This window comes from Rhinatrema bivittatum, chromosome 9 (genome assembly GCF_901001135.1).
Source record: "Rhinatrema bivittatum chromosome 9, aRhiBiv1.1, whole genome shotgun sequence".
NCBI classification, from domain to species: domain Eukaryota; kingdom Metazoa; phylum Chordata; class Amphibia; order Gymnophiona; family Rhinatrematidae; genus Rhinatrema; species Rhinatrema bivittatum.
Window position 1 is genome coordinate 167,358,821 of NC_042623.1, and position 26,129 is coordinate 167,384,949.

Below are 26,129 nucleotides of genomic sequence, written 5' to 3' on the forward strand. Positions count from 1 at the left end.
TGGCATCAAATCGATTAACTCTACTAAACCACCAGCAACGACTATTTCCTATCTATAAGAACTAGGCCTCATAATCAATTATGAAAAGTCAAATCTACAACCCTCCCAAACTCTTCAATTTATAGGGGCTTGACTGGACACAACAAAGAACAGAGTCTTTCTTCTCAAGGACCGCAGAATCTTGCTACAAACTCTTAACGAGTCAACTGTACTGGGTCATATGGGTACCAAACACCCGCCTTCACATTCGCCGACTCCAATGGGGACTAAAGCGCCAATGGTTACAACACTCCCAACCTTTCTCACACAGAATCAACTTGACTCAGGCTATGATCGCAGACCTGGCTTGGTGGTTACGACCACAGGTACTTCGAAAGGGAGCACTGTTTAGGATGTCACCTCACAACATAGTTCTCATGACAGACGCTTCCCACAAAGGATGGGGAGCTCACTTCTACAAACTCCAAACACAGGGCAGATGGGACCATTCATGAGCAATCTTATCAGATCAACCTTCTCGAACTCAGAGCGATTCGATATGCCCTCAAAATCTTTCAGGCAAATTTAGAAGGGAAAAGAGTCATGATATACACAGACAACCAGGTAGCCATGTTTTATATAAACAAACAAACAAGGAGGGTCAGATTCATAGATACTTTTGCCGGGAGGCATTCCTCATCTGGGATTGGGCGACTCTGCATTTAATCCACTTAGAAGCAACCTATCTGCCAGGAATAGCCAACACATGTGCCGACAGGTTAAGTAGAATATTTCACCCTCGCAAATGGTCATTAAATCAACAGGTGGCCTATGTTTTCGATCAATGGGGCACACCGCCATAGATCTTTTTGCCACCAAACAGAACGCGAAAGTGCCTCAGTTCTGCTCTCTGTTTCCCAGCCCTCTCCACACAGCTCCGATGCCTTCTTATTCCCGTGGTCAGGAGACCTTATATATGCCTTCCTTCCAGTTCCATTGATAACGTGCACAATCCAAAAATGCATAGCCAACACGGTGGACCTGATCCTATTTGCCCCAGCAGGCAACCTTGGTACGCATACCTCCTTCGCCTTTCAATCAATCCATCCCGTTGGGTCAGGCAGACGGCCTTCTATCTCAAGAACAGGGAGTCCTCCTCCACCCGATGCAGGACTCTCTCCACCTGACGGCGTGGAGATTGAATGGGCGTTATTGAATGATCAAGGCCTATCCGCTGAGGCACAAAACATTTTGCTAGCAGCAAGAAAACAATCTATTAGGAGAGCCTACCAACTAAAATGGAAATGATGAGTCATGGTGTACAACTAATCATTATGATCCTTTAGATTGTGCTCCAACTGTACTACTAGATTACCTATTCACCTTATACTCTGCAGGCCTAGCAACCACATCCGTCAGAGTACACCTCAGTGCTATCGCAGCCTACCACAGGCCACTCCACGGCCACCCAATATCCCAACACCCACTGGTTTCTAGATTTATTAGAGGCTTCTATCATCTCCGACCCCCAGTATCAAAACGTCCTGTAGTCTGGAATCTTAACTTAGTGTTAGAACAGCTCATGCTTCTTCCATTTGAACTGTTAGACTCGTACTTCCTTCCATGTAAGATACTTTATGTATTCCTAGCCGCTGTGACTTCAGCTCGTCGAGTTAGTGAACTGCAAGCACTAGTTCATTATGAGCCTTACCTTCAATTCTTTCACCACAAGGCAGTACTACGGACTCACCCATCCTTCCTTCCGAAAGTGGTCTCAGCGTTTCACATCAACCAATCCAAATTACTCCCTACGTATTTTCCAAGACCACACAACAATGACCGGGAGAAGCTACTTCACACCCTGGACTGTAAAATGGCGCTAGCTTATTATAAAACAAGAACTTCTTCTCCTTTAACCCAAATGCCCCTGGCCTTCCAGTGGCAAAACGAATAATTTCAAGCTGGATAGCTCAATGCATTCAATTTTGCTACAATAAAAGAAACTCGAAACTGGAAAAAAGACCAAATGCTCATCAACTGAGAGCACTCTCCACCTCTTTGGCCCACTTACGTCATGTGCCACCGATCGACATTTGTAAAGCGACCACTTGGTCTTCTCTTCATACTTTCACCTCCCATTACTGCTTGGACCAACAAACATCTCAAGATGCAAAGCTAGAACAAGCAGTCTTATCTACCTTAAATTCAGGACTCTAGACTTGGCTGTCCACACTGCAGAAGTCGCGCAAAAAAAAAAAAAAAAAAAAGGGGGCCGGGGGGAAAAACGTATAGAAATTGTTTTAGCATGACGGGGAGCTTGGGACTCCCATGACAGCATGGCTAATTCAGCCCTGCTATCGACGGGAAAAGCAAGTTTGTTTACCGTAAACGGTGTTTCCATAGATGGGTGGGTCAGCATGGCTAATTCATCCTACCTCCCTGGACAGCCTAAGCTTTTACTGCTACAATACAGACTGAGGAGAATCTGCCTTTCTGCGCAGGAACACACGCCCAGCCGCACAGAGCTAAGCTCTGCTAGCTTTGAGAAAGCTCCGCCTCCGCCTGATTGTCAGTCCCATGACAGCATGGCTAATTCATCGTGCTATCTACGGAAACACCGTTTACGGTAAGCAAACTTGCTTTACTAGTTCAGAGAATTAGTCTATTTTCTCAACTACTCAGACACTGGCAAACTTACTAAGCTTAAAACTAACATACAATATAACTAGCCAGTAATAGTTTAACCCTCCAAGAATTTAAGAGGGTTAAACTACTACTCAAATCTTAAGTACTTCCCAGCAAGTCCAAACTTACCACCAGCAGATGAAAGTTCTGCTGTCAGCACACCGTCTGGGATTTACTTGCCACACATGTGGATCCTAAAAAACTGACCTGTGTTGGATTACCTTTGGTCCCCGTCATACTGAAAAGTTTGATATGGCTAGCATACCAAACGCAAAGGTTATTGGGGGGTGGGAACGCAAGAACCATATAGACAAAGTGATCACATAAGCCTTTTGGCCTTTGAAAAACAGGCTAAAAAAGAAACAAAAAAAATGTTTGCATGGAGGAAAAATACATTTTGCCCTGCATCCTAAAAATAAAATTTCTGATGCCCAAGTTTTTTTAAATTTTTCCATCCCTTGCTTGAAACTGTGCATCTCATGGAGTTATGAATAAGGAGGATAATTTTCAAACAACTGCGTCTGGCGGCATATAAGCGTGTATGTGGCCATGCATAGTTTTACTGTAATAGTTCATAACATGCATGTATCACATGCATATTATAACATGCACGTATGTAAGCCAACGTAAGAAGACATGCAGTGCATTGAAAGTATGTATTTCAGTGCATCAAATGCACACTTTACCCACTAATTTAAAAAATATACACTCGTCTATTTTATGCATGAAAGTAAACTCAGACTTACTCAAGCAAGTCCCGATTTACATGCATAAGTCGGCCAATTTTAAAACATGCATGTATCGAGGAAATTAACCCAGTTTATCAATTAATCCATCAGTTTACCCAATCCTTCTCCAAGTTATCGAGACCTTCCTGGTTCTTCAGCCTGAACTCCCTCCAGTCAACACTACACAAACAAGTTTAATATCACTTACGCCAGATAAATAGCAGGTGTTAAACTCTGTGAGGAAGTCGGAAAATGTATGCACGTCTTTGTAAAATTGCAATCTATATGCTTTAGTGTTGGCCCCGGCCTGGAACAGCCCTAGACTGCCCCTTTTTTAATATATATATATGTGTGTGTATAAGTGCACGCAGATTTTTGGCATTCGTAAAATACGGAGTTTGTGAGTAGAGGCTACTTATGTGCATCTATGCTAATTTTTACGCACGTTCTGTTTTGAAAATTCATCTCTCTGTGGTAGCTTTTTCATCTCTGTTTTATATAGTGAGGGACTGTCTGTGTAATGATGACGAACAAAGTTGGAGGAAAAGAGGGTGAATGAAGGAGTGTGGATGATTTAAGCAGAACACTGTCCATGTCAGAGCAGGGAAACCCTTATAATGGAGAGGGTTTTTTGTATTTGTATACTGTCTGACTTAAAAATAAATAAATAAAATAAATGGTATTCTCAAATTTTAATGAGTTAGGTCTGATGATCATGCAAAAGTCTTGTTTAAGCGACATTACTAGAAGATATTGCATTGTCCCTTTCCATGCTCTTTTTCAGGAGATGGTTGGAGCTCCTACAGTTTGACCTCAGCTGCCAACCGCAACATGCCCGCCTGTAAACTCGGCAGTTTGTGGACCCGATCAGAACCAGCTTCCCTCTCCAGTTCCATCTGCAGTATCTCCTGTGGTTCCCTGATGAATGACTTGGCTGCAGGAGAGACCAGTCAGGCCTTGCCAGCTGCTGTGCGCAACCCAAACAGAGCTGTCTTCACTGTGGATGCCCAGACAATGGAGGTATGGTACAGAATTTGCCTAGGCCTCTTGCTAATTTGTGTGCTTGTATCTCAGATGGGCCTAAGAAGTGCATAGAATCAAGCTCAATAAAATATGAATGATATAGTCATGTTTCTAAGGAACAATTAAAAGCTTGTAATATATTGGACAGTAAATTTAACATTGTAGGTATTACAGAAATTGACAATTTGCAGAAAAGGCCCTACAGCTGGCCTTGATACAGTGGTTATAATGAAACAAGGTCTTGCAAAGCTGTGGATACAGTTTATGAATTCAAACATGAAAACATTTCAAAATATATCAGCTGTGCAATGGTTTGTTCTTTTCTTTTTTTTTAGGGCTTGAGATTTGTTGATATAGTTTCATGTAAAAAAACAAAAACAAAAAAACAAAAAACTTAAAACTAGATGGTGGTAGAGAAAAATGTGACCATTCTTTAAACCTGTCATGGTAACATTTTCTAGATTTTATTTGCGGCAAATTCTGAGTGCTGCCCCCATAGCTGCAAAGCCTGGAAGTACTTGCACGTGCAAACTTTGCATCAGCACTCAAAGGGAAAGTATATGCATGCCTCCCTTTGAAAATTGTCCAGGGAAATAGTAATCGCATATTTTCGCTTGGATTTTGTGTGAGCACTTATTCCTTGAGAAAACAGTGCATGCATTTTTGAAAGTGCAAAATGTGGTGGTGATGTCTCCCCCAAATGAACCCTGGGTAAAAAGTGCATTTGATCCCCTGCCCATACAGTTACCCAGGGAAAGATTAGGCATTTTTCATTCAGCCCATGTACCCTGTTGTGCCTGTTGCACGTCTTTGGGTGCTTTTGGTGCATTGCTCAGGCATCCTAAGCTCGCTATTCACCCATATGTGAGGACTAACACCCTGCTTGTCCTGTGAGAAAGCAAATGTTGCTTACCTGTAACAGGTGTTCTCCCAGGACAGCAGGATGTTAGTCCTCACGAAACCCGCCTGCCACCCTGCGGAGTTGGGTTCGCTTGCGATTTGTTGTTTTATTTTTTGCAAGTACTTCTTCTTATACACGAGACTGAAGGGGGCCCCCTGCTGGATGCAGGTTTAGTGCCATGCTGGGCATGTCCAGGTGCCAGTCAAAGTTCTAGAAACTTTGACAAAAGTGTTCCGTGATTGGCTCCATCCTGATGATGTCACCCATATGTGAGGACTAACATCCTGCTGTCCTGTGAGAACACCTGTTACAGGTAAGCAACTCTGCTATCTGTTGATATCTACTGTGTTATGTGTCTGAATACTGACTGACCCAGTTCGTTTACGCATAGCTTTATAAAAATATAATAAGAGAAGTTGTAGAAAAATCATAATTGTTTTCATCCTGATTGAGAGCTGATTTTTGTGAGTCAGAATATCAAGGTTTTTTCTCTCTCCTTTCCACTTCAGAAATGACAACTATACTACATTTTTGTTATCTCTTTCCTGCACCAGATCCTAGTTGCCAATGACAAAGCCTGCAAGTTGTTTGGATACAGCAGCTATGAGTTGATTGGTCAGAAGTTGTCTCTGCTGATTCCCAAGTCGGGTCAGGTTGTCAACGAAGTATTGGGAGAGGAACATGTGGAGGCAGATGGCTTAGCAGTATTGATGTCTGGAAAAGTGGTGAGTGAAGATGATGGGGAAGGGAAAAAAACTGCTTGTTTAGCTGGACAGTTTATGTATCAAACATATATCCTGTCAAGCTCTTTGCTATCATCGGATTTGAAATCCATTTCTTTAACCTTGTGTGTTGTATACATTTTGTACTTTTAGCCACATTGGGAAGGGCAATTTTCAGATAGTGATTTTTCTTTCACCATTTTCTGAATAGCTAAGCAGAACCTTGAGAGGCCGGTCTTGTATTATGGGCACCTGAGGAAGGTACTGAAGGGCACCAAAACATTCAGTGTTGGGTTGGATCTTGATTTGGATGAAGCACTTATATGGTCACTTGTTTTGCTACAGATTTTTTTCATGAGTTGTTTATTCCAATAAAGTCTGTTCCATCAGATAAGTAAAACCTGTTTTTGAAATATAAATTTTAAAATGAGGGATAATTTTTGCAAAATGATCATTAAAGATAATTTAAACAATTAAGGGTTGTAAGTTTTGCACTGTAGATCAGTGGTTCTCAACCTTTTTTCTGTCGGGACACCTGACAGATGGTTCTCACATGCATGACACACTGACCTATGATCGTCACGGGGCTAGATGTAAAAGTACAGTTTGCATCCACGGAAACCCCCCTGACCCAAATAATGGATGTAAAGCAGAATTATAACATTCCCCATACAATTCACCCTACAAAAAAGATATTCTGGTTCTGGTGTCATCTCAGTAACAGCAGCTCAAACTCCTCCTATTTCCAGGCTCAATAGCCCTACTTATGAAAAGACAGCAGTTTACCACCAATGCATGTCCTCTTGAGAAAACACAACAAATAAGACCGATACAAACGCTTACATGCTAGTAAAATATCTCACCTCAGTAACACACACAGAACTGACCTAACATACTCCCAGGATCTGTAGTAATGCACATAAACTAATCCGCACACAGTTACACCTGTATTATGGAATACACTCAAACAGGAGCAACCCTATCTATGAAAAGGCAACACTACAAATATTAAATCAGGACCTAAAAACCAATACACCTCTTATTAGGAAAACAGAACTAGCAAGCAGCTATAGATCCCCACACAGAAATAATTGTAAAACTATACTAATAAGCAGAATAAATGTTTCAAAACAGCTATGAACAGAATAACATCCAACAATTAAAAACTCATAAAAACTATTAAACATTCTCCAAACACCAATACAATATTTCAAAAAAGCAGACACATCATGTAATATTAAATAATTAAAATGCAGTCAAACAAGAAAAATAAACTTAAAAAGCCACCTTTACTTACCCCCTCCAGCAGCTCTCCTACTCCTCTTCCATGCAGGCCATAGCACACACCAGAAGCAGCAGTAGTGGCTAAGCTCTATACTCATGGTCCTCTTCTTTAGGGCCCATGTCTCTCTCACACCATACCAGTCATGCCCCCATGACCAGTTTCTGTCTCTCACACACCAATCATCTCCCAAACAGTCTTTGACACACACAACAGTCACCTTCCTGAACAGTTTCTCTCATGCCATACACACACACAGGCTTCCCACTCCTGTGTTCTACTTACAAATATGGGCTTCTCATTCTCCTAATCACTTTCTCTGTCTCACACACACTCACCAGTCTCTCACTCCCATGCTTGTTCTCTCCACATGCACAGGCTGCTCATTCCCATAATCACTTTCTTTCTCTCACACACATACACAAACACACACACCAGTCACCTGATCTATCTCATGCATACACACACAGGCTTCCCACTCCCATGTTCTCTTTCAGAAATACAGGCTTCTCACTCCCATGCTGTGTCTCACACACCCCCAGGTTGCTCACTCTTCACATGCAAAGGCTTCTCATTCCCATAATCAGTTTCTTTCTCTCTCTCTCACACACACACACAAACACACACCAGTCACCTGATCTCTCTCATGCATACACACACACACACACGCTTCCCACTTTCATGTTCTGTCTTACATATACAGGCTTCTCCCTCCTATGCTGTGTCTCACACACACCCAGGTTTATCACTCCCATGCTCATTCTCTTCACATGCACAGGCTTCTCATTCCCATAATCACTTTCTCTCTGTTACACACACATACACACAGACACACCAATCTCTCTCTCATTTCCATGCTCGCTCTCCACGTGCACAGGCTTCTCATTCCCTGAATCACGTTCTCTCTCTCACATTCACACACACCAGTCTCTTTCTCTCACACACACCATCATCTTACCAACCAGTCTCTCTCATGCATGCACACACACACAGGCTTCCCACTCCCATGCTCTCTCTCACATAATCAAGCGTCTCACTCCCACGCTTTCTTTCACCCCCCCCCCCCCCCCAACACCAGGCTTCTTACTCCCATGCTTTCTCCCATACCCAGATTTCTCACTTCCATGCTTTTTCTCTCTCACACACACATCAGTCATCTCCCTGAGCAGTCACTTTCATTGTCTCTCACATATACACACACACATCAGTTTCTCTCAATCACACACATGCATAAGAACATAAGAAAATGCCATACTGGGTCAGACCAAGGGTCCATCAAGCCCAGCATCCTGTTTCCAACAGTGGCCAATCCAGGCCACAAGAACCTGGCAAGTACCCAAAAACTAAGTCTATTCCATGTAACCATTGCTAATGGCAGTGGCTATTCTCTAAGTGAACTTAATAGCAGGTAATGGACTTCTCCTCCAAGAACTTATCCAATCCTTTTTTAAACACAGCTATACTAACTGCACGAACCACATTCTCTGGCTCTCAATCAAATACATTCACTTACACACAAGCTGGCTTGCTGCTTCTCTCTCTCTCACTCACTTCCTCTCCCCGCCCCCCTCCCCCCGAGCACAAATGGTAGCTGCAGCAGCCTCCTCCACCAGCCCCCGCAGGCCAAGAAAGAAGAATCCCATCGGCCGCGGGAGGCTCAAGCTGCTGTCTCCTTTCCAGATTACCGGCTGCTTCGATTGCTCGGGGGCCAATGCTGCTGCCGCCGCTGCTACTTTTACACGCGGCATGGCTTTTTCTCCTTCCCGCGCACCTCATATCACTTCCTGTTCCGGGTCACGGGGGGGGGGGGGGGAGGCGCGGGAAGAAGAAAAGGCCAACCGCAGGTGCCACAGCTTCTTCTAGCACCTCTGCCGTTCCCACTGGGCTTGAACATGCTGATAGCCCGGTGGCAACGGCAGCAGGGAAGGAAGAGCAGCGGGAGAGACCGGGAGCACGCGACACACCTGCCGGTGCTTGGCGACACACTGGTGTGTCGCGACACACCGGTTGAGAAGCGCTGCTGTAGATGACATGATCCTAAGTGCTTATCTATGATGCAGTCTGCATAGGAGACTGAGGATTAAGATTTCAAGCATTGTTAGTTTATGATACCAAGTTTTTTTTAACAAGTTTACAAAAACTTTGAGATATTTCATTTTGCACCTTTTCTGCATGTATTTGTATTCAGATTTATTTTGGTAAATCACTTTTTACCTGCTTAAACGCCTTTGAAAATTGTCCTCTAGCATCTCATTTCAGAGTTGCCAACTGTCAGTTCACTCTGATGGACCCAGAAAACAACAAGGAAGACAAACTATGAACGCCGTGAGGGTAGACAAAAAAGAATAGATGCCAGATGTCCTTTGACATGCATTTCAAAGGACATCTGGCATCTATTCTTTCTTTCTATCCTCACGGTGTTCATAGCTTGTCTTCCTTGTTGTTTTCTGGGTCCATCAGAATGTACTGACAGTTGGCAAATGCATGTCAAAGGACATCTGGCATCTATTCTTTTTTGTCTACCCTCAGTACATTCTGATGGTCAGTAACAAAAAATAAATAAAATAAATCTTAAACAAAAAGTGACATGTCCATAAAAATGTCATGTGCAATGGAGCCTTTCTCTGATGCCATAGGCTCCTGCTCTGATGCTACAGTACTTGAAAGTCAGAAACTATATCTTAGTGCATAAAGGTGCTATCTTGGGATAGCAACAGTAACATAGAATAGACTAGTTTTTGGGTACTTGCTAGATTCGTATGGCCTGGATTGGCCACTGTTGGAAACGAGATGCTGGGCTTGATGGACCCTTAGTCTGACCCGGTATGGCATGTTCTTATGCCAAAAATAGCAAAAGTAAAAAAAATATGACCATAAAGTTAGGTTGCCATTAAACATCTAGCAGACTGACAGTAGAAAACATTTTTTTCTGTACGTACCCGGATCAGTCCAGACAGTGGGTTGAGCCTCCTTTCCAGCAGGTGGAGACAGACTAAAACTTGAAGGATGCCCTATATCAGGACAGAGTCTATCCTCTAACCCTTCAGTATTCGTCTGTCTCCAGCAGGTGTAGCATCTCCCCTTCGGTTCTCTGCTGTAGGCTAGTCAGCCTTTCTTCTGTCTTTTTGTAGGCTCAAGCAAGTATTTCTTTCGGTTCTCACTTGTTTTAAAAAAAAAAAAAAAAAGGGAAAGTTTGCCTTTTTTCTGTGTGGGAGACGGCCCTGTCTCCCAGCTCTTGCCCGGCTCAGGGGGGTTTTGCCCCTTTTGCACCGCATAGCCTGAGTCCGTGGGGACAAAGTCTCTCCGGGTCTTGTTCCCCCCCCATCTGGCTGCCAAGAGGGTTTTTGGAACCCGCTGCTGCGCTCCAGTAAAAAAAAAAAAAAAAAAAAAAGTTTTAAACTTTAAATAAGTTGCAGGTACTCACCTACCTCTAACTTATTGGCAGCAGTTCTCCAGCATTTTTTCTTTTTTCTGGTCAGAGCAGGCCTTGAACCGGCAGCCAGACAAGCAAGAGGCAGCAGGTTTCCCTCCTGCTCTCTCCTGCTGTGCAGGCTGCCAATCAAAGCTTTTTTTCTACTTTTTTTTTTCTTCAGCCGCGGCTCTGCTATGTCTCGGCAGGCGGTCTGCCTCTCTTGTGGGCTGCCCTCCTCGCGTTTTTCGTGGCAGGGACTTTGTTCTGCTTGCCTGCCGGGTGAGGAAGGTCCCTCCTCGGCAGGACAAGCAAATTTAGCCCGGGGCTCCACTTCTCCTGGCATGGCCAGGCCTTTCCCGGGTCGGCAGAGCCCGGGAACGGCGGCCATATTGGATTTTTCACGGGCCCGATTTCAGTGCTCCCTGGGGCTGGGGGGCCAGGTTTTTTTGATTTAACCCCCGATTTGGCCCCCGCGGGTCCCCAGGAGGGGGGTCCTGACCCCTCCTCGCCCCCCCTCCCGGCAAATCCAGGGTCCCTTTTTCGGTGGATTTCGTCGTCCTCATGCATAAATCTTATTTAGCTAGCTTGCATGAGCAGGACGAAAGCCCCCCCCCCCTTGCCCCCCCACCGCCAAAAATCCCTCGCTCAGCGCCATTGACCACTGGACCGGCTGTGGAGCCCCAGGGGCCAGTTCGTGTGCGGGTGGTCCAGGAGGTGCCTCCCCCCCCCCCCCCCCCGGTGTCTCCCGGGCCCTCGGACCCCGCCGCTTCCCCGGATTTGGCGGATGCCCCCCTTAGAGGGGGATGACCCCGGAGCCCTCCGTTTATTTCACAAGGAGGAATTGGAGCCCCTCCTCCTTTTTGTTCTGCAGGAGCTGGGTCTGGAAAGTCCTTCCGTGGATAATCTCATGGCCTTGCTGCCCAAGGATATGAATCCGGTCCTGGGGGGGCTCCGGGCCTCGGCCTTTCCCTTCCACCCCACGCTCAAGCTCCTAATCCTGCGGGAATGGGAGGCCCCTGAGGGTACGCTCCAGTTGGGGCGTGCGATGGATAAGCTCTATCCCCTCCCGGAGGAAGGTTTGGAGCTGCTGCGATATCCCTCTGTGGATTCGTATGTCTCTGCGGTGGCCAAGCACACCGTGATTCCGGTAGAAGGTTCCAAGGATCTGAAGGATCCACAGGATCGGAAGTTAGAGGCTCACTTGAAGCGCATCTTCAACGTTTTGGCCCTCGGGGTCCGGGCGTCTTGTTGTAGCAGCCTCATGATGCGGGCAGGCCTTCAGTGGGTCCAACAGTTGCTCTCCGCCCGGGATCTTCCACCAGGAGAGGCAGAGCAAGCCAAGCGTCTGGATGCCATAACCGCCTACGTTTCGGATGCCCTCTATGATCTGGTCCGTGTGCAGGCGAAGGTGATGGTTTCGGCGGTGGCTGCCCGGAGGCTCCTTTGGCTATGCCATTGGTCAGCTGATCAGTCATCGAAGACTCGGCTGGGCACGCTGCCCTTCAAAGGTAAGATGCTCTTTGGGGAGGATCTCGAGAAGCTTATGGATTCCTTGGCTGATAACAAGGTCCATAAGCTTCCAGAGGACTGTCCTAAGTCTTCACGGTCCTTCGTGCCTTCCTGTTCTCGTTTCAGGGGCCAGCGTCGCATCGCTTTGCTTCTCGGGGGCGGGGCGGTTCCACGAGAAGTTCTTCTCGTGCTCAGTCCTGGTCGCAGTCCTTTCGTGGCAGGCGGCCCTTTCGTGAGGGCCAGCCGCGCGTGCCACCTCCAAACCTGCCATGCAGTGAAGTTCAGCCGACTCATTCCTCGGTTCCTTACCTCGGCTGTCGCCTTTCCCTGTTCTTCGAGGAATGGGTCAAAATCACATCGGATCAGTGGGTCCTCGACATTATCAAAGACGGGTACGCTTTCGAGATTGTCAGGGAACTGCCGGATCTCTTTCTCTTCTTGCCTTGCGGACGGGCCAAGAGGGACGCGGTGGTCCAGACTCTCTCCAAACTTCTGGATCTGGGGGCGGTGGTCCCAGTTCCGGAAAGGGAGATTGGCGCCGGTCAGTATTCTATCTACTTCACCGTGCCCAAAAAGGACGGGTCCTTCCGCCCAATCCTGGACCTCAAAAGGGTCAATCGGGCCCTCAAGATTCCCCACTTCCTCATGGAAACCCTGCGTGCGGTCATTGCGGCGGTCCGTCCCGGAGAGTTCCTCGCTTCCCTCGATCTCGCAGAAGCGTACTTCCATATTCCCATTCACCGCGACTACCAGAAATATCTCAAATTCCACATCCTCAATCAGGACTTCCAGTTTCGAGCTCTCCCCTTCGGCCTTGCGATTGCTCCCCGCACTTTCACAAAGATCATGGTAGTGGTAGTGGTAGCGGCGGCTCTGCGCCGGGAGGGGATTCTCGTCCACCCCTATCTGGACGATTGGCTCATCAGGGCCAAGTCGGTGACTTCCTGTCAACGGGCGCTGGATCGCGTCCTGGAGCTCCTTGCCTCCCTCGGGTGGATAGTGAACTTTTCCAAGAGCAAGCTTCAGCCCTCCTAGGAGTTGGAATTCCTGGGAGCCCACTTCGACACCCGAGTATGCAAGGTTTTCTTACCACGGGCGTGCGCCCTCAAACTGATCGATCAGGTCCGGAATCTGATTGCACTACCTTCTCCGACAGCCTGGGATTATCTACAAGTCCTGGGATCCATGGCTTCCACCATCTACCTCGTCCCCTGGGCCTTTGCTCATATGCGTCCGTTGCAGAAAGCTTTGCTATCCCGCTGGCAGCCAGTGTCGGAGCAGTTTCACATAGTCCTTCTGTACTTGGACTCTACTGCCGACGAATTACAGTGGTGGCTGTCTCTTCCTCATCTTCTGCAAGGGATGCCTCTGCAAGCTCCACAGTGGACGATAGTGACCACGAACGCCAGCCTGTTGGGCTGGGGTGCGGTCTGCCTTTCTCAATCCACCCAGGGAACCTGGTCGCAGACTCAGTCTCGCTGGCACATCAGTCGACTGGAAACCTTGGCGGTACGCCTGGCTCTTCAGGAGTTCCTTCCCCTGATCCGCGGCAAGGCGGTGAGAGTCCTGTCCGACAACTCCACCACAGTGGCTTACATCAATCGTCAAGGGGGCACTCGCAGTCCCATGGTAGCCTTAGATGCCAGCCGTCTCCTCTCTTGGGCGGAGCGGCACCTACAGTGCCTTGCGGCCTCTCACATCGTGGGCAAGGAAAACGTTCAAGCCGACTTCCTCAGCCGTCAGTCGCTCAATCCGGGAGAGTGGGAGCTCTCGGACGCGGCCATGGCTCTGATAGTGGACAGGTGGGGTCCTCCTCACCTCGACCTCATGGCGACTCTGCGCAATGCCAAGGCCAATCGGTTCTTCAGCCGCTGGAGGGAGCACGGCACAGAGGGTGTGGATGCTCTGGCTTTACCTTGGCCAGCGGACGTCCGTCTGTACGTGTTTCCCCCATGGCCACTGGAGGGGAAAGTTCTCAGGAGAATCGAACTCCACCGGGGACCGGTGATTCTCGCCTCTCCTGAGTGGCCGTGAAGACCGTGGTTCGTGGATCTCATAAATCTAGCGGTGGATGGGCCCCTGCGCCTCGGTCATCTTCCTAGTCTCCTCCGACAGGGGCCTGTATTTTTCGACCAGGCCGATCACGTCTGTCTAGCGGCCTGACTTTTGAACGGCATCGTCTGAGGCGTAAGGGTTATAGGGAGGAGGTCATCTCCACCCTACTGTGAACCCGAAAGCAATTGACTTTGGCATATGTGCGCATCTGGAAAGTGTTTGAGTCCGTGTGTGCAGAGTCGGGTGTTCCGGCACGCTCCGCCTCGATCCCTCTGGTTCTTTCCTTTCTTCAGAAGGGTCTCTCAAAGGGCCTCTCCTTCAGTTCTCTACGCGTTCAAGTCTCTGCGCTCGGCTCTCTCCTGGGTCGGGTGGACGGTCATTCCTTAGCTGCTCACCCGGACGTGATTCGTTTCCTGAGGGGTGTTAGACACCTTCGCCCCCCCCTCTCGTGCCACGTGTCCGTCGTGGAGTCTCAACCTGGTCCTTCGTGCTGTCTGTGCGGCTCCCTTTGAGCCTCTTCGCCACGCTACGCTAAAGGATCTAACTCTCAAGACTGTTTTTCTGGAGTCTATCTCCTCCGCTTGCCGGATTTCCGAGCTCCAGGCGCTGTCCTGTCGGGAGCCCTTTTTGCGTTTTTCTGATTCCAGGGTCTCTCTCAGGAAGGTTCCTTCCTTCTTGCCTAAGGTTGTCTCCGCCTTCCCATGTCAACCAGTTGGTAGAACTACCCGCGTTCTCTCCGAAGGAGGTTGCGGGTACGCCTGGTGGCGACCTTCGTCGGCTAGATGTCAAACGAGTCTTGCTCCGCTATCTCCAGGTCACCAATGACTTCCGCGTATCGGACCATCTCTTCGTCCTCTGGAGTGGTCCCAACCGGGGTAAACAGGCTTCTAAGACCACAATTGCGCGCTGGTTGAAAGAAGCCATTTCCTCGGCATACCTTTGTCAAGGTCGTCCGCTGCCTGAGGGTCTGAAGGCCCATTCTCTACATTCTCAGGCTACTTCGTGGGTGGAGAGACAATCTGTCTCTCTGCAGGAGATTTGCAGGGCTGCCACTTGGACGTCTCTGCATACTTTTGCTCGGCACTACCGTCTAGATGTGCACGCTCCGGTCTTCGGTTCCTTTGGGCGGCAAGTGCTTCGAGCGGGACTGTCTCTGTCCCACCCAATTTAGGGAAGCTTTGGTACATCCCACTGTCTGGACTGATCCGGGTACGTACAGGAAAGGAAAATTAGTTCTTACCTGTTAATTTTCGTTCCTGTAGTACCACGGATCAGTCCAGACGCTCTTCCCTGTCTGTCCTTCTGTCCTCTCGAAGCTTGTTTTCTTGCAGGTTCGCAGATTTTCATATTTCACTCTGTGCAAGATTACTGAGCAATTACACTGGAAGCCTTGGTCGTTTTTTTATACCAAGTTTATGCAAGAGCGTATAGGTATACCATGTTTTCTACATTATTCTATATTTGCCCCGTTGAGCTTTATGGTTACTTGCTTGATCCTATTCTTGGGTTTGTTGTTTTCTGCTTTGACATACGTTATACTGAAGGGTTAGAGGATAGGCTCTGTCCTGATATAGGGCATCCTTCAAGTTTTAGTCTGTTTCCACCTGCTGGAAAGGAGGCTCAACCCACTGTCTGGACTGATCCGTGGTACTACAGGAACGAAAATTAACAGGTAAGAACTAATTTTCCTTTCAAGTTGCTACCCTGCTTCTGTTAGAACTCGGCCTATTTGGGGAGAGATTCATTTTTTTTTACCAGGTTTCATGATCTACTTCAAAATATGTAAACCAAGTCATCAAGATCTCTGTGAGAAAATATTTGTTTTGTTTATTACCCAATTACAGTTAACTACTACAGCTTGACTAATACAAGGTCATACAGTTATAAAATAGGATGTGAGTGTCCTCCTGATGTGCAAATTGCTTCACTCACACCTAGGCCATACCTCATCCCTAATTATATTCTCCCAAATGCTGGCGGATGAATGAGCACTGTCTGGGGAAGTCTACCTGCAGGAGACCAGACAAATGAATCTGGGTGGGGATACGAATACAGAGCTGTGCCTGTTTTTAACCTTGTATCATTTCCTTAGGTGGACACTGTTGGCAGCAGTGGTGAGGAGATTCCTGTGTCGGTCTGGATTAAGCAGATGAAGAGGAGCGAGGAGAGGCAGTGCTATGTGGTTTCCCTGGAACCAGTTGAGCGACTCACAGCCTCTGTCACCTTCACGAGTGATGTGAGTTGTTCATGCATTTTTCTAGGAAGAAAAAACAAAAGAGGGGAGTAGAAACTGAAAAGGTTAGAGAAGAAAGGGAAGGAGGAGACGAGAAGGATGATGAGATGAGATGGGGAATGATGAAATTGACTCTTTTCGGGGATGAGTGGATCAACTTGCTTTGTAAGTATAAGGATTGATAATACAATTGGAGCCATATTGTACTGGTAGGTGATTGCTTGGTATCTAAAGATGTTTCAGGTTTATCTATGCTTTTAAAAGTCATAAGAACATAAGAAAATGCCATACTGGGTCAGACCAAGGATCCATCAAGCCCAGCATACTGTCGCCAACAGTGGCCAATCCAGGCCATAAGAACCTGGCAAGTACCCAAAAACTAAGTCTATTCCATGTTACCATTGCTAATGGCAGTGGCTATTCTTAAATGAACTTAATAGCAGGTAATGGACTTCTCCTCCAAGAACTCATCCAATCCTTTTTTAAACACGGCTATACTAACTGCACTAACCACATCCTCTGGCAACAAATTCCAGAGTTTAATTGTGTGTTGAGTAAAAAAGAACTTTCTCTGATTAGTTTTAAATGTGCCCCATGCTAACTTCATGGAGTGCCCCCTAGTCTTTCTATTATCCGAAAGAGTAAATAACCGATTCACATCTACCAGTTTCCTCTTCAGCCAGCCAGACCAGTCCAGATACATGGTTTATGCCTCCTAACCAGCAGATGGAGACAGAGGCTTATCGATTTGTTGATGTCACCCCTTATAGGCTCCCATGCTGACCTCAGTCTGCCAGTATTCTCGCGCTCCAGCAGATGGCTGGCAAGTATCCAAAACTTGAATCTGAGGCCTAATTAGGCCTGGTGAAGAAGATTAGAAATTTGGATGGCAGCCCCTGAGGTGAAAGTCTTGTATTCCCTCTCTGTTGAGCACAGCCAGTGGACCAAGTTGATTCCAGTTGTTGGAAAAGAGTTTTTCCCAGCTATGATCACTGGAATTATCCCATTACCCCCTTCCTCTCCATGCTTTTTATCCCAGGACAAGCAGGATGCTAGTCCTCACATATGGGTGACGTCACTGACTGAGCCCTATTGCGGGGAAAAAACTTCTGTCAAAGTTTCTAGAAACTTTTGACTGGCTGCCTGAGGCTACTGAGCATGCCCGGCATGCCATGATATTCCCTGCCACAGGGGTCTCACTTCAGTCTTCTTTTTTCCGTGCTGCACTCAACATCGCAGAGGCAGGAGCCCTGTGAGAATCTCTCACTAATTCTGACTGGAAAAGTCATATTTTTTCTCAAAATTCCCCATTGGGGTCTCACTAAATCTCATTCTTCACCAGACAGTGACAGAAAATAATATTTTGGAAAATTTTCTTTTCTCAAGATTTCTCTCTCACCTCATCGACGGCTGTCGATCACAGACATGGCTTCAGGTTTTAAAAAGTGTCCAACTTGCAACCGAACCATGTCTATAACAGATCCTCACATAGAATGTGTAATCTGTTTGGGAGAGAAACATGAAATTACTTCATGTGAGAAGTGTCAGGAAATGACCCCGAAGGGCAGAAAGCTGAGACAGGAGAAAATGTTTCAGCTTTTTCATCTCAAATCACTGCCTTCACCGTCTACCTCGACAAAGTCATCACCAATGGGGGTAACTAAGAAAATCCTCTTTAAAAAAACGGAGAATAGAAGAATCGGGCGATGCTCTGTCACCAGTACCATCGACCAGGTCAGTGGAATCGAGGCCTAAACATAAGCACCGACGGCATCGATCCCCGGTGTCGTCGTCGCTCCCTCCCCCAGAGGAACCGACTAAGAAGCGGCACAAGCTGTCCGATCCCTCGCTGACTTCCGCATCTTCAGTTCTGGGGCCTCTTCCTTCGGTATCGCCATCGAGTGCCCAAATTTTACCATCGGCGCCAGACTTACTAAGTCTAATTAAACGGATGGTCACAGAGGCTTTTCAGGCACAGTTACTGGCGTCATCGCCGATGCCGTCTATTCAGTCGATACCGGTGGAAGCGCCGATGCCGGCCACCGTGCCAACGCCGGCCACCATGCCGATACCTGCTTTTCCGCCGATGACGTCAGATACGTCGATGCCGGAAACTCCGCCAGCACCGTCGATGTCGTTGGATATATCGATTCCATCGACGGAATCTTCGATGCCAAAGCCACAGATGTCTACGGAGATGCTACCTCTGATTTATTCATCACATCTCCAAGTTCCATCGACTAAAGTAGCCGTAATTTCATCGATGCCCTCTGTTCCAGACCAATTGTCGATGTTTTCTTTTATTCAAACAGACTTTGGCTGCCTCGTCTCCCCTGCAACCAAAATTGGTTTACACGACGGCACCTACTTCATACCCTTCTCAAAGGGCATCGACAACAAGACTCAAGGCATCCATGAAAATGAAACATACGATGCCAAAACATCCATCAGTCTCTTCTGACACTTTGGGTGCACAGTCGCATTTACACGACTTACTAACCAAAAGGTATGAAGACCTGTTAGCTTCCTTACCTGCTAATCCAGTACAAGAGGAGCAAGATGATATTTTCTCTGATCATACTCAGCCTGGACCCTCAGGTGTTTCTAAGCTTCCTAAGCCTACACTTATTGAACAACCTTCTGCGTATGATACCTGGTCAGATACTTCATCAGAATTCTCATCGGAGGAATTCATGTCTGATCCCTCGCCGCCTCAAGCTAAGAAACAATCCCCGCCAGAGGATTTTTCATTTTCTTCCTTCATCCAAGAAATGGCAGGTTCTATACCATTCAAACTGCAGACAGATACCGATGACAGACAACAAACTCTAGAAATACTCCAGTTTGTTGATCCTCCCAAACATACTCTCGCCATCCCTATTCATGAAGTTCTGCTGCAGTTACAGCAACGCATCTGGGAACATCCATGCACTATTCCTGCAGTAAACAAGAGGATAGATGCTACATACCTTGTGCAGGCTGCACCAGGCTACCAAAAACCTCAGCTGCCCCACCATTCGGTGGTCGTAGAATCTGCACAGAAGCGTTCCAGGCGATCTCGGACCCATTCCGCTATTCCTCCCGGGAAGGATAATCGATTCCTCGGTCAAATGGGTCAAAAAATCTATCAGGGAGCCATGCTCTCTTCGAGGATTTCAGCATACCAACTCTATATGACACAACACCAGAGAAACCTCTGGAAACAAATAGAAGAGTTCATACCATCCCTACCTGCGCAGTACCAAGAAGCAGCGCAGAATATTATTACCAAAGGTTTAGATACCGGCAAGCACGAGGTGAGAGCCGCTTATGATGCCTACGAAACGGCCTCAAGAATTGCTGCTTCAGGAGTTACTGCTCGGAGGTGGACTTGGCTCAAAGCATCGGACTTACGGCCAAAGGTGCAAGACAAACTTGTTGACCTCCCTTGCCTGGGTGATACACTTTTTGGCACTAAAGTGTAGGACGCAGTATCCCAACTACGCAAGCATACGGAGACTCTGAGGCAATTATCCTCTCTTCCACATGATACACATGCTACTTGCAGACCTCCTAGACGGGACACCAGACGGCCATTTTATCGACAAAGGAGATATTACCCTCCATCATCCAGGCCACGGCCTCCGAGGTCTCAACAGCGACCACAACAGAGGCACCAAAGAACACCCAAACCTCAACCTCCCTCCCAAACGGGACCGGCAACTGGATTTTGAGGTCATGTCCAGAGAGCAAAGCCCCTATTCCAATCCCTATACCACGCTATTTATTTTATTTATTTAGAGATTTTTTCTATACCGCGGCACGTAAATAACATCACCTCGGTTTACAAAAAACAATAACATTAGCAACAGGCTTTACAGATAATGAACTAATGTGAACAATTTAAATATCCATTAAGAACAGAAAAATAATTAACACAGAACAATTAAATTAAAGACAATTGAATGTTAATGGCCATTTAAAAGGAAGTAAGGTAATAGAGCATGGAAGTCAGGCATCGCAGCAATATACAGTAAAAAGTTAACTTATAAAGAGAAATGAATATACGAGAGATCATGTATCAGTATAACAGGATTGAGTGATTGGGGCTTTCAATACGTGTGTTCATAGTGAAAAAGCTTGTTCAAACAGCCAGGTTTTAAGGTTCTGCTTGAATATTTTGTGGCAGGGTTCTAGACGCAAGTCAGTGGGCATTTTGTTCCAAATGTCAGTTCCGGCAATAGTGAATGAGCATTCTCTGGTGGCAACGTGTTTGATGTGTTTAAATGCAGAGGAGGCGAGTTTGGCTTGGTGCATTTTCCTTATCGGTCTTTTTGATGTACGGAATATGAAATGATCAGAGAACCATTGCATATCTTGGTTGTAAATTGACTTGTGAATGAGAGTAAGAACTTTGAATAAAATTCTAGATGCAACAGGAAGCCAGTGAAGGAACATGAGCGCGGGAGTAATGTGTTCATGGCGGTGCGTGTTCGTGAGTAAGCGTGCTGCAGCATTTTGTAACATCTGAAGAGGTTGAATGGTGTTTTTAGGGAGACCAAGTAATATGGCATTGCAGTAATCTAATTTTGATAATACTGTAGCTTGTACAACTGTCCAGAAGTCATGTGGATGTAGAAGAGGTTTGATTCTTTTTAGCGTATGTAGCTTGAAAAAACCGTTTTTGATATTAGCAGAGATGAATTTCTTTAATGAAAATTGCTGGTCAATGATAACACCAAGACTGCGGACTTGCTGGAGTTTGAGATAATCCTGTGGTGAATGTTGAGAGATGTTCGAGAGGATGCTATTGTTGGATGTGATGATTAGGAGCTCTGTCTTGGTAGTGTTTATAGCCAGGAAGTTTTCAGTAAGTAATTTTTTAATATCCACCAGAGCAGTATCCCAGATTTTTAGTGCATTAGTGAGGGAATCGTTGATGGGGATGAGGATCTGTACATCATCTGCATATATAAAATGTGGGAGATCCAGTTTCACCAGGAGTTGACAGAGAGGAGATAGGTAAATGTTAAAAAGTGTAGATGAAAGAGCAGAACCTTGTGGCATACCTTGTGCCAATTTTCTGGGTTTAGATAAATGGCGGTCTGTTTTAACACTGTATGTTCTATCCTTCAGGAAAGATTGGAGCCATAATAGAGCAGTGCCTGTAACGCCAATCTGTGAGAGGCGGGAGAGGAGTGTATGGTGGTTTACAGTGTCAAATGCAGAAGAGATATCGAGAAGGGCTAGTAAGTAGGAATGACCAGTATCGAGGGTTTTTAGAATAGCATCTGAGAGAGAGACTAGCAGAGTTTCAGTACTATGGTTCTTACGGAAGCCATATTGCGATGGGAAGAGTAATAGGTTTTCGTCCAGAAAGTCTGTGAGTTGTTTGATGATTTTCTCCATAATTTTAGACAAGAATGGGAGGTTCGATACTGGACGATAGTTGGCCGGTTCTGAAGGGTCCAGGTCCGCTTTTTTAAGTGTGGGTTTTATTATTGCATGTTTGAGCTGTGTTGGAAATGTACCCGATGATATTGATTTGTTTATAATATTAGCAATGGGAGGTGCAATCCTTGTAGGAATGGAGAGTAGTATTTTTGTAGGCATTATATCAATGGGATGTATTTTTGATTTTTTTGAGGATTGCTTCAATTTCTGACGCAGTTGTTGTTTCAAAATTTGAGAGAGTAGATGAGGAGATTATGGTATTAGTTGGCGTTATGGGTACTGGCAGCGAGGGCATGGTGAAGCGGGTCATGATGTTAGTAACTTTGTTGTGGAAGTATGTAGCTAGCTTCTCACATTTGTATTCATCTTCGTTGTCTGAGTTGGTGTTTATATGAGGGGTAATTATACTAGATACATTTTGGAAGAGGGCACATGGGTTAAACTGGTATTGATGGATTCTTGTTGTATAATAGTTTTTCTTGGCTTCATCTGTGGTTTTACGATACTGGTGGAGTAGAGATTTGTATTTTTGTAGTTGTGCTGAATCTTGGTTTCTGCGCCATTTCTTTTCCAATTTGCGGAGTTCTAGTTTCATTCCTCTAAGGTCTGTGGTGTACCAGGGTTTTTTATCTTTCTTCTCAGTGCCAATCTCCTTTGTGAGTAGAGGACAGAGTCGGTTTGCAATATTGCTGGTAAGTTGGTGCCAAGAGGAACAGGCCGAGTTGGCGTCTGAGAGGTCAAGATTATGGAGATCTTCTGTAATTGCTTCAATGATGTCTTCAGTTTTGCATTTTTTTCTGAAATTTATGATTCTTTTCTTAGAGGGTGGCGTTTGTGGGTTGGAGTTAACAGTGCAGCTGGTGTCAACTCGGTAGTGGTCTGACCAGGGTATGGGGGTGCATTGGGGATGTTCAGTGTGTAAGAGAGAGTTCGTAAAAATAACATCCAGGGTGTGTCCTGCCTTATGTGTGGGACCTGAAACAATTTGTTTGAAACCGAGGGCATTTAGCGTAGCAAGGGTGGCCTCACATGCTGGAGTAAGAGGGGATCGGTCAAAATGGAGGTTTAGGTCTCCTAGAATGATTGCGGGTATGCTGATGTCAATGTGATTAGCAATATATTCAGTAAGTAGAGACGGATTTTTTTCTAATATGCTAGGGGGGGCATAGATTAAACAAACTTGTAGATCTTTTGATTTAAAGAGACCAATCTCAATCTTTTGAATGGGTGCGGTGTGTTGGAGGGTGAGCTTGAATTTCTTTTTTGCAGCCAGTAAGAGTCCACCTTCCTTCTTTTTTGGTCTCGGGATCGAAAAAATGCTGTATAAGTCCGTTGGTAGTTGATTTATAATAGCGACATCTGAACTTTTTAACCAGGTCTCAGTGATTGCACATATATCAGGGGATTCATTCTTGTTATACATTCTCCTGTTGTATTTACTATCGTTAATTTTAAATTGTAATCTTCATACATCGTTCTATGTAACATGTTGTTTCTGTATGTAAACCGGAGTGAAGGCAACTCTGCTATACCTCTGTATATAAAAAAATGCTAAATAAAATAAAAATAAATAAATTCATCAGTAAGAATATCTCCTAGTAAGGTGGCCTTTTTTAATAGAGATTGTGTGTTCAAAAGTAGGATTGAGAAGGTCATTAATCCAATGATTTGTGTGATGGGAGAAATCATGATAGGGATGAGTGAGTGAGGTGTATAACGAAGTATTCCTAATTTTGGTGGCGAAGTTCGAGTATTTAAGAATTGGATTGTGGAAAGAGTTCATGTTGAGATAAGTTGGACAAGTATTGCTCAGTTAGGTACTGATAGTCCTAATCAGCTGCTATGGAATAAAAGTCCTTCAGTAGAATCTAGGTCAAGAAAGAATAACTGTCAGCAGAAGCATTCCAGCAAGGATTTTGTCTATGTTCCTATATTGTGTTCTCTCCTTATTCAGTGACTATATTTTCTCTTTTGTAGCTGGGGTGCTGCATGATAGAGGTCAGAGGATGCGTACCGTGTAGGTGAAATCAGAGACTAGTTGGTTGCTGCCGTACTGCGCGATAGATGTCAGAGAGAGGTTTCTGAAAGTCGGAGGAGTGAAGTCAATTGTAGGGTAGTGCTGGGCGAAAGGACTCTAGGTTTGAAAATTAGGTGAAAACTGTGAAAAAGATTAGTGGGGAAATCCTCAAAGTCTGGAGCGTACGAAGGGAGTGCACGAAGGGGCGCACAAAGGGGCTGGCCCCTTTGTCGCGCTCCTTAGGCGCGCGACGCCTGGAGGCGTTGCAGCCCTTTATAGGGCCTTCAGGGAGCCGGTCGTGACGTCGGGGTTCCGGGGGCGGGCTCGCCGAATAGCGCGGTTCGCTGTAATTTTTTTATTTCAGAAAAGGAGATCCCTTGCCTGTGTTCTTTTTTTGTTTGGGATCCTTGCCTCGGGTCCACCTCCCCTGGCCCCGATGGGCTGGCGCCGATCGCGCAGGAAGGGCCGACTCGAGCTGGGCGGCGTGCAGCGTGACCGGCAGCCGGAGCAGAGAGAGCACGCCTGGAGGCGTTGCAGCCCTTTAAAGGGCCTTCAGGGAGCCGGTCGTGACGTCGGGGTTCCAGGGTTCCGGGGGCGGGCTCGCTGTAATTTTTTTTACAGTCTTCCTCCCACGCTACCCATGGGAGGAAGACTGTCCAAATTCTACAGCACTTGGATATCCATAACATCAGACCAATGGGTCTCTCAATTATACACAGAGGTTATCAACTCAATTTCACAACCATTCCTCCAGATTGTCCACCTCGTCATTCCCATCTCAGGAAAGCTCATTTGCTTCACTTACAAATGGAATTATCCACTCTTCTGAAAGCGAGGGCTATAGAACCGGTGCCCCGGTCTCAGCAAGGCGGAGGATTCTACTCCCGTTACTTCCTCATTCCAAAGAAAACCGGAGGCCTACGACCCATTCTAGATCTCAGGAATCTCAACAAATTTCTAAATAAAGAAAAGTTCAGGATGGTTTCTCTAGGCACCATGCTTCCACTTCTACAAAAAGGGGATTGGCTTTGCTCTCTGGATCTTCAAGACGCTTACGCTCACATTCCAATCTTTCCTCCTCATCGCAAATACCTACGCTTCATGGTAGGTCATCAACATCTACAATACAAAGTCCTCCCATTCGGACTTGCACCGGCCCCCAGAGTATTCACAAAGTGTCTAGCAGTTCTTGCACAAGGAAAGTGTCCATGTATTTCCTTATCTAGACGACTGGCTCATCAGAAGTCAATCTCAACAAGGAGCTCTAAGTTCTCTCAATCAAACAATTGCTCTCCTTCACTCCACGGGATTTCTCATAAACTATCAAAAATCCCACCTAACACAGTCGCACCAACTTCAATTCATAGGTGCAGACTTTGACACTATCCTGTCAAGAGCCTTTCTGCCCAAGGATCGAGCAGAGACATTATCCCTTCGCTCAAAGAAACAGAGGCAACAGCTCATCAGTTTCTAACCTTACTAGGCCACATGGCCTCCACAGTTCATGTCACCCCTATGGCAAGGCTCGCCATGAGAATAACCCAATGGACATTGCGATCACAATGGATTCAAGCCATTCAACCACTACATTATCCAATTCAAGTAACCCACCAGCTACGTTCCTCTCTCCTTTTGGTGGGCAAACAGGGACAATTTGCGCAAGGGCCTACCCTTCCAACAACCAGTCCCACAGATAACATTAACTACAGATGCATCCACCTTGGGTTGGGGAGCTCACATAGACAATCTCCAAACTCAAGGGACTTGGACAAAACTCGAAGCAACATTCCAAATCAATTTTCTGGAACTTCGAGCTATACGTTATGCGCTGCATGCGTTCAAAGACTGCCTTTCACACAAAACTGTTCTCATCCAAACAGACAACACAGTTGCCATGTGGTACATCAACAAACAGGGAGGTATGGGCTCGTATCTCTTTTGTCAAGAGGCTGCACAGATTTGGGCCTGGGCCCTGAATCACTCAATATTCCTCCGGGCCTCTTATCTGGCAGGCATTCACAACGTAGTGGCAGATCGACTCAGTCGTCAGTTCCAACCACACGAGTGGTCTCTGGACCCCTCAGTAGCGACCAGGATATTTCAATGGTGGGGACAACTGACGATAGACCTCTTTGCGTCACCTCTGAATC

At 46.3% G+C, this 26,129-nt stretch overlaps 1 protein-coding gene across 6 annotated transcripts in view; it reads left to right on the top strand.

Moving 5' to 3' along the window:
- The window catches only part of PASK (PAS domain containing serine/threonine kinase), a 266,283-nt gene that overhangs the window by 46,382 nt on the left and 193,772 nt on the right, over window positions 1–26,129 (top strand). For all 6 annotated transcript variants that reach the window (XM_029615600.1, XM_029615604.1, XM_029615605.1 and 3 more), the window contains exons 3-5: window positions 4,177–4,412; window positions 5,871–6,041; window positions 16,389–16,532. In XM_029615600.1, coding sequence (XP_029471460.1) covers window positions 4,177–4,412; window positions 5,871–6,041; window positions 16,389–16,532 — 551 coding nt within the window. The remainder of the gene's footprint in view (window positions 1–4,176; window positions 4,413–5,870; window positions 6,042–16,388; window positions 16,533–26,129) is intronic.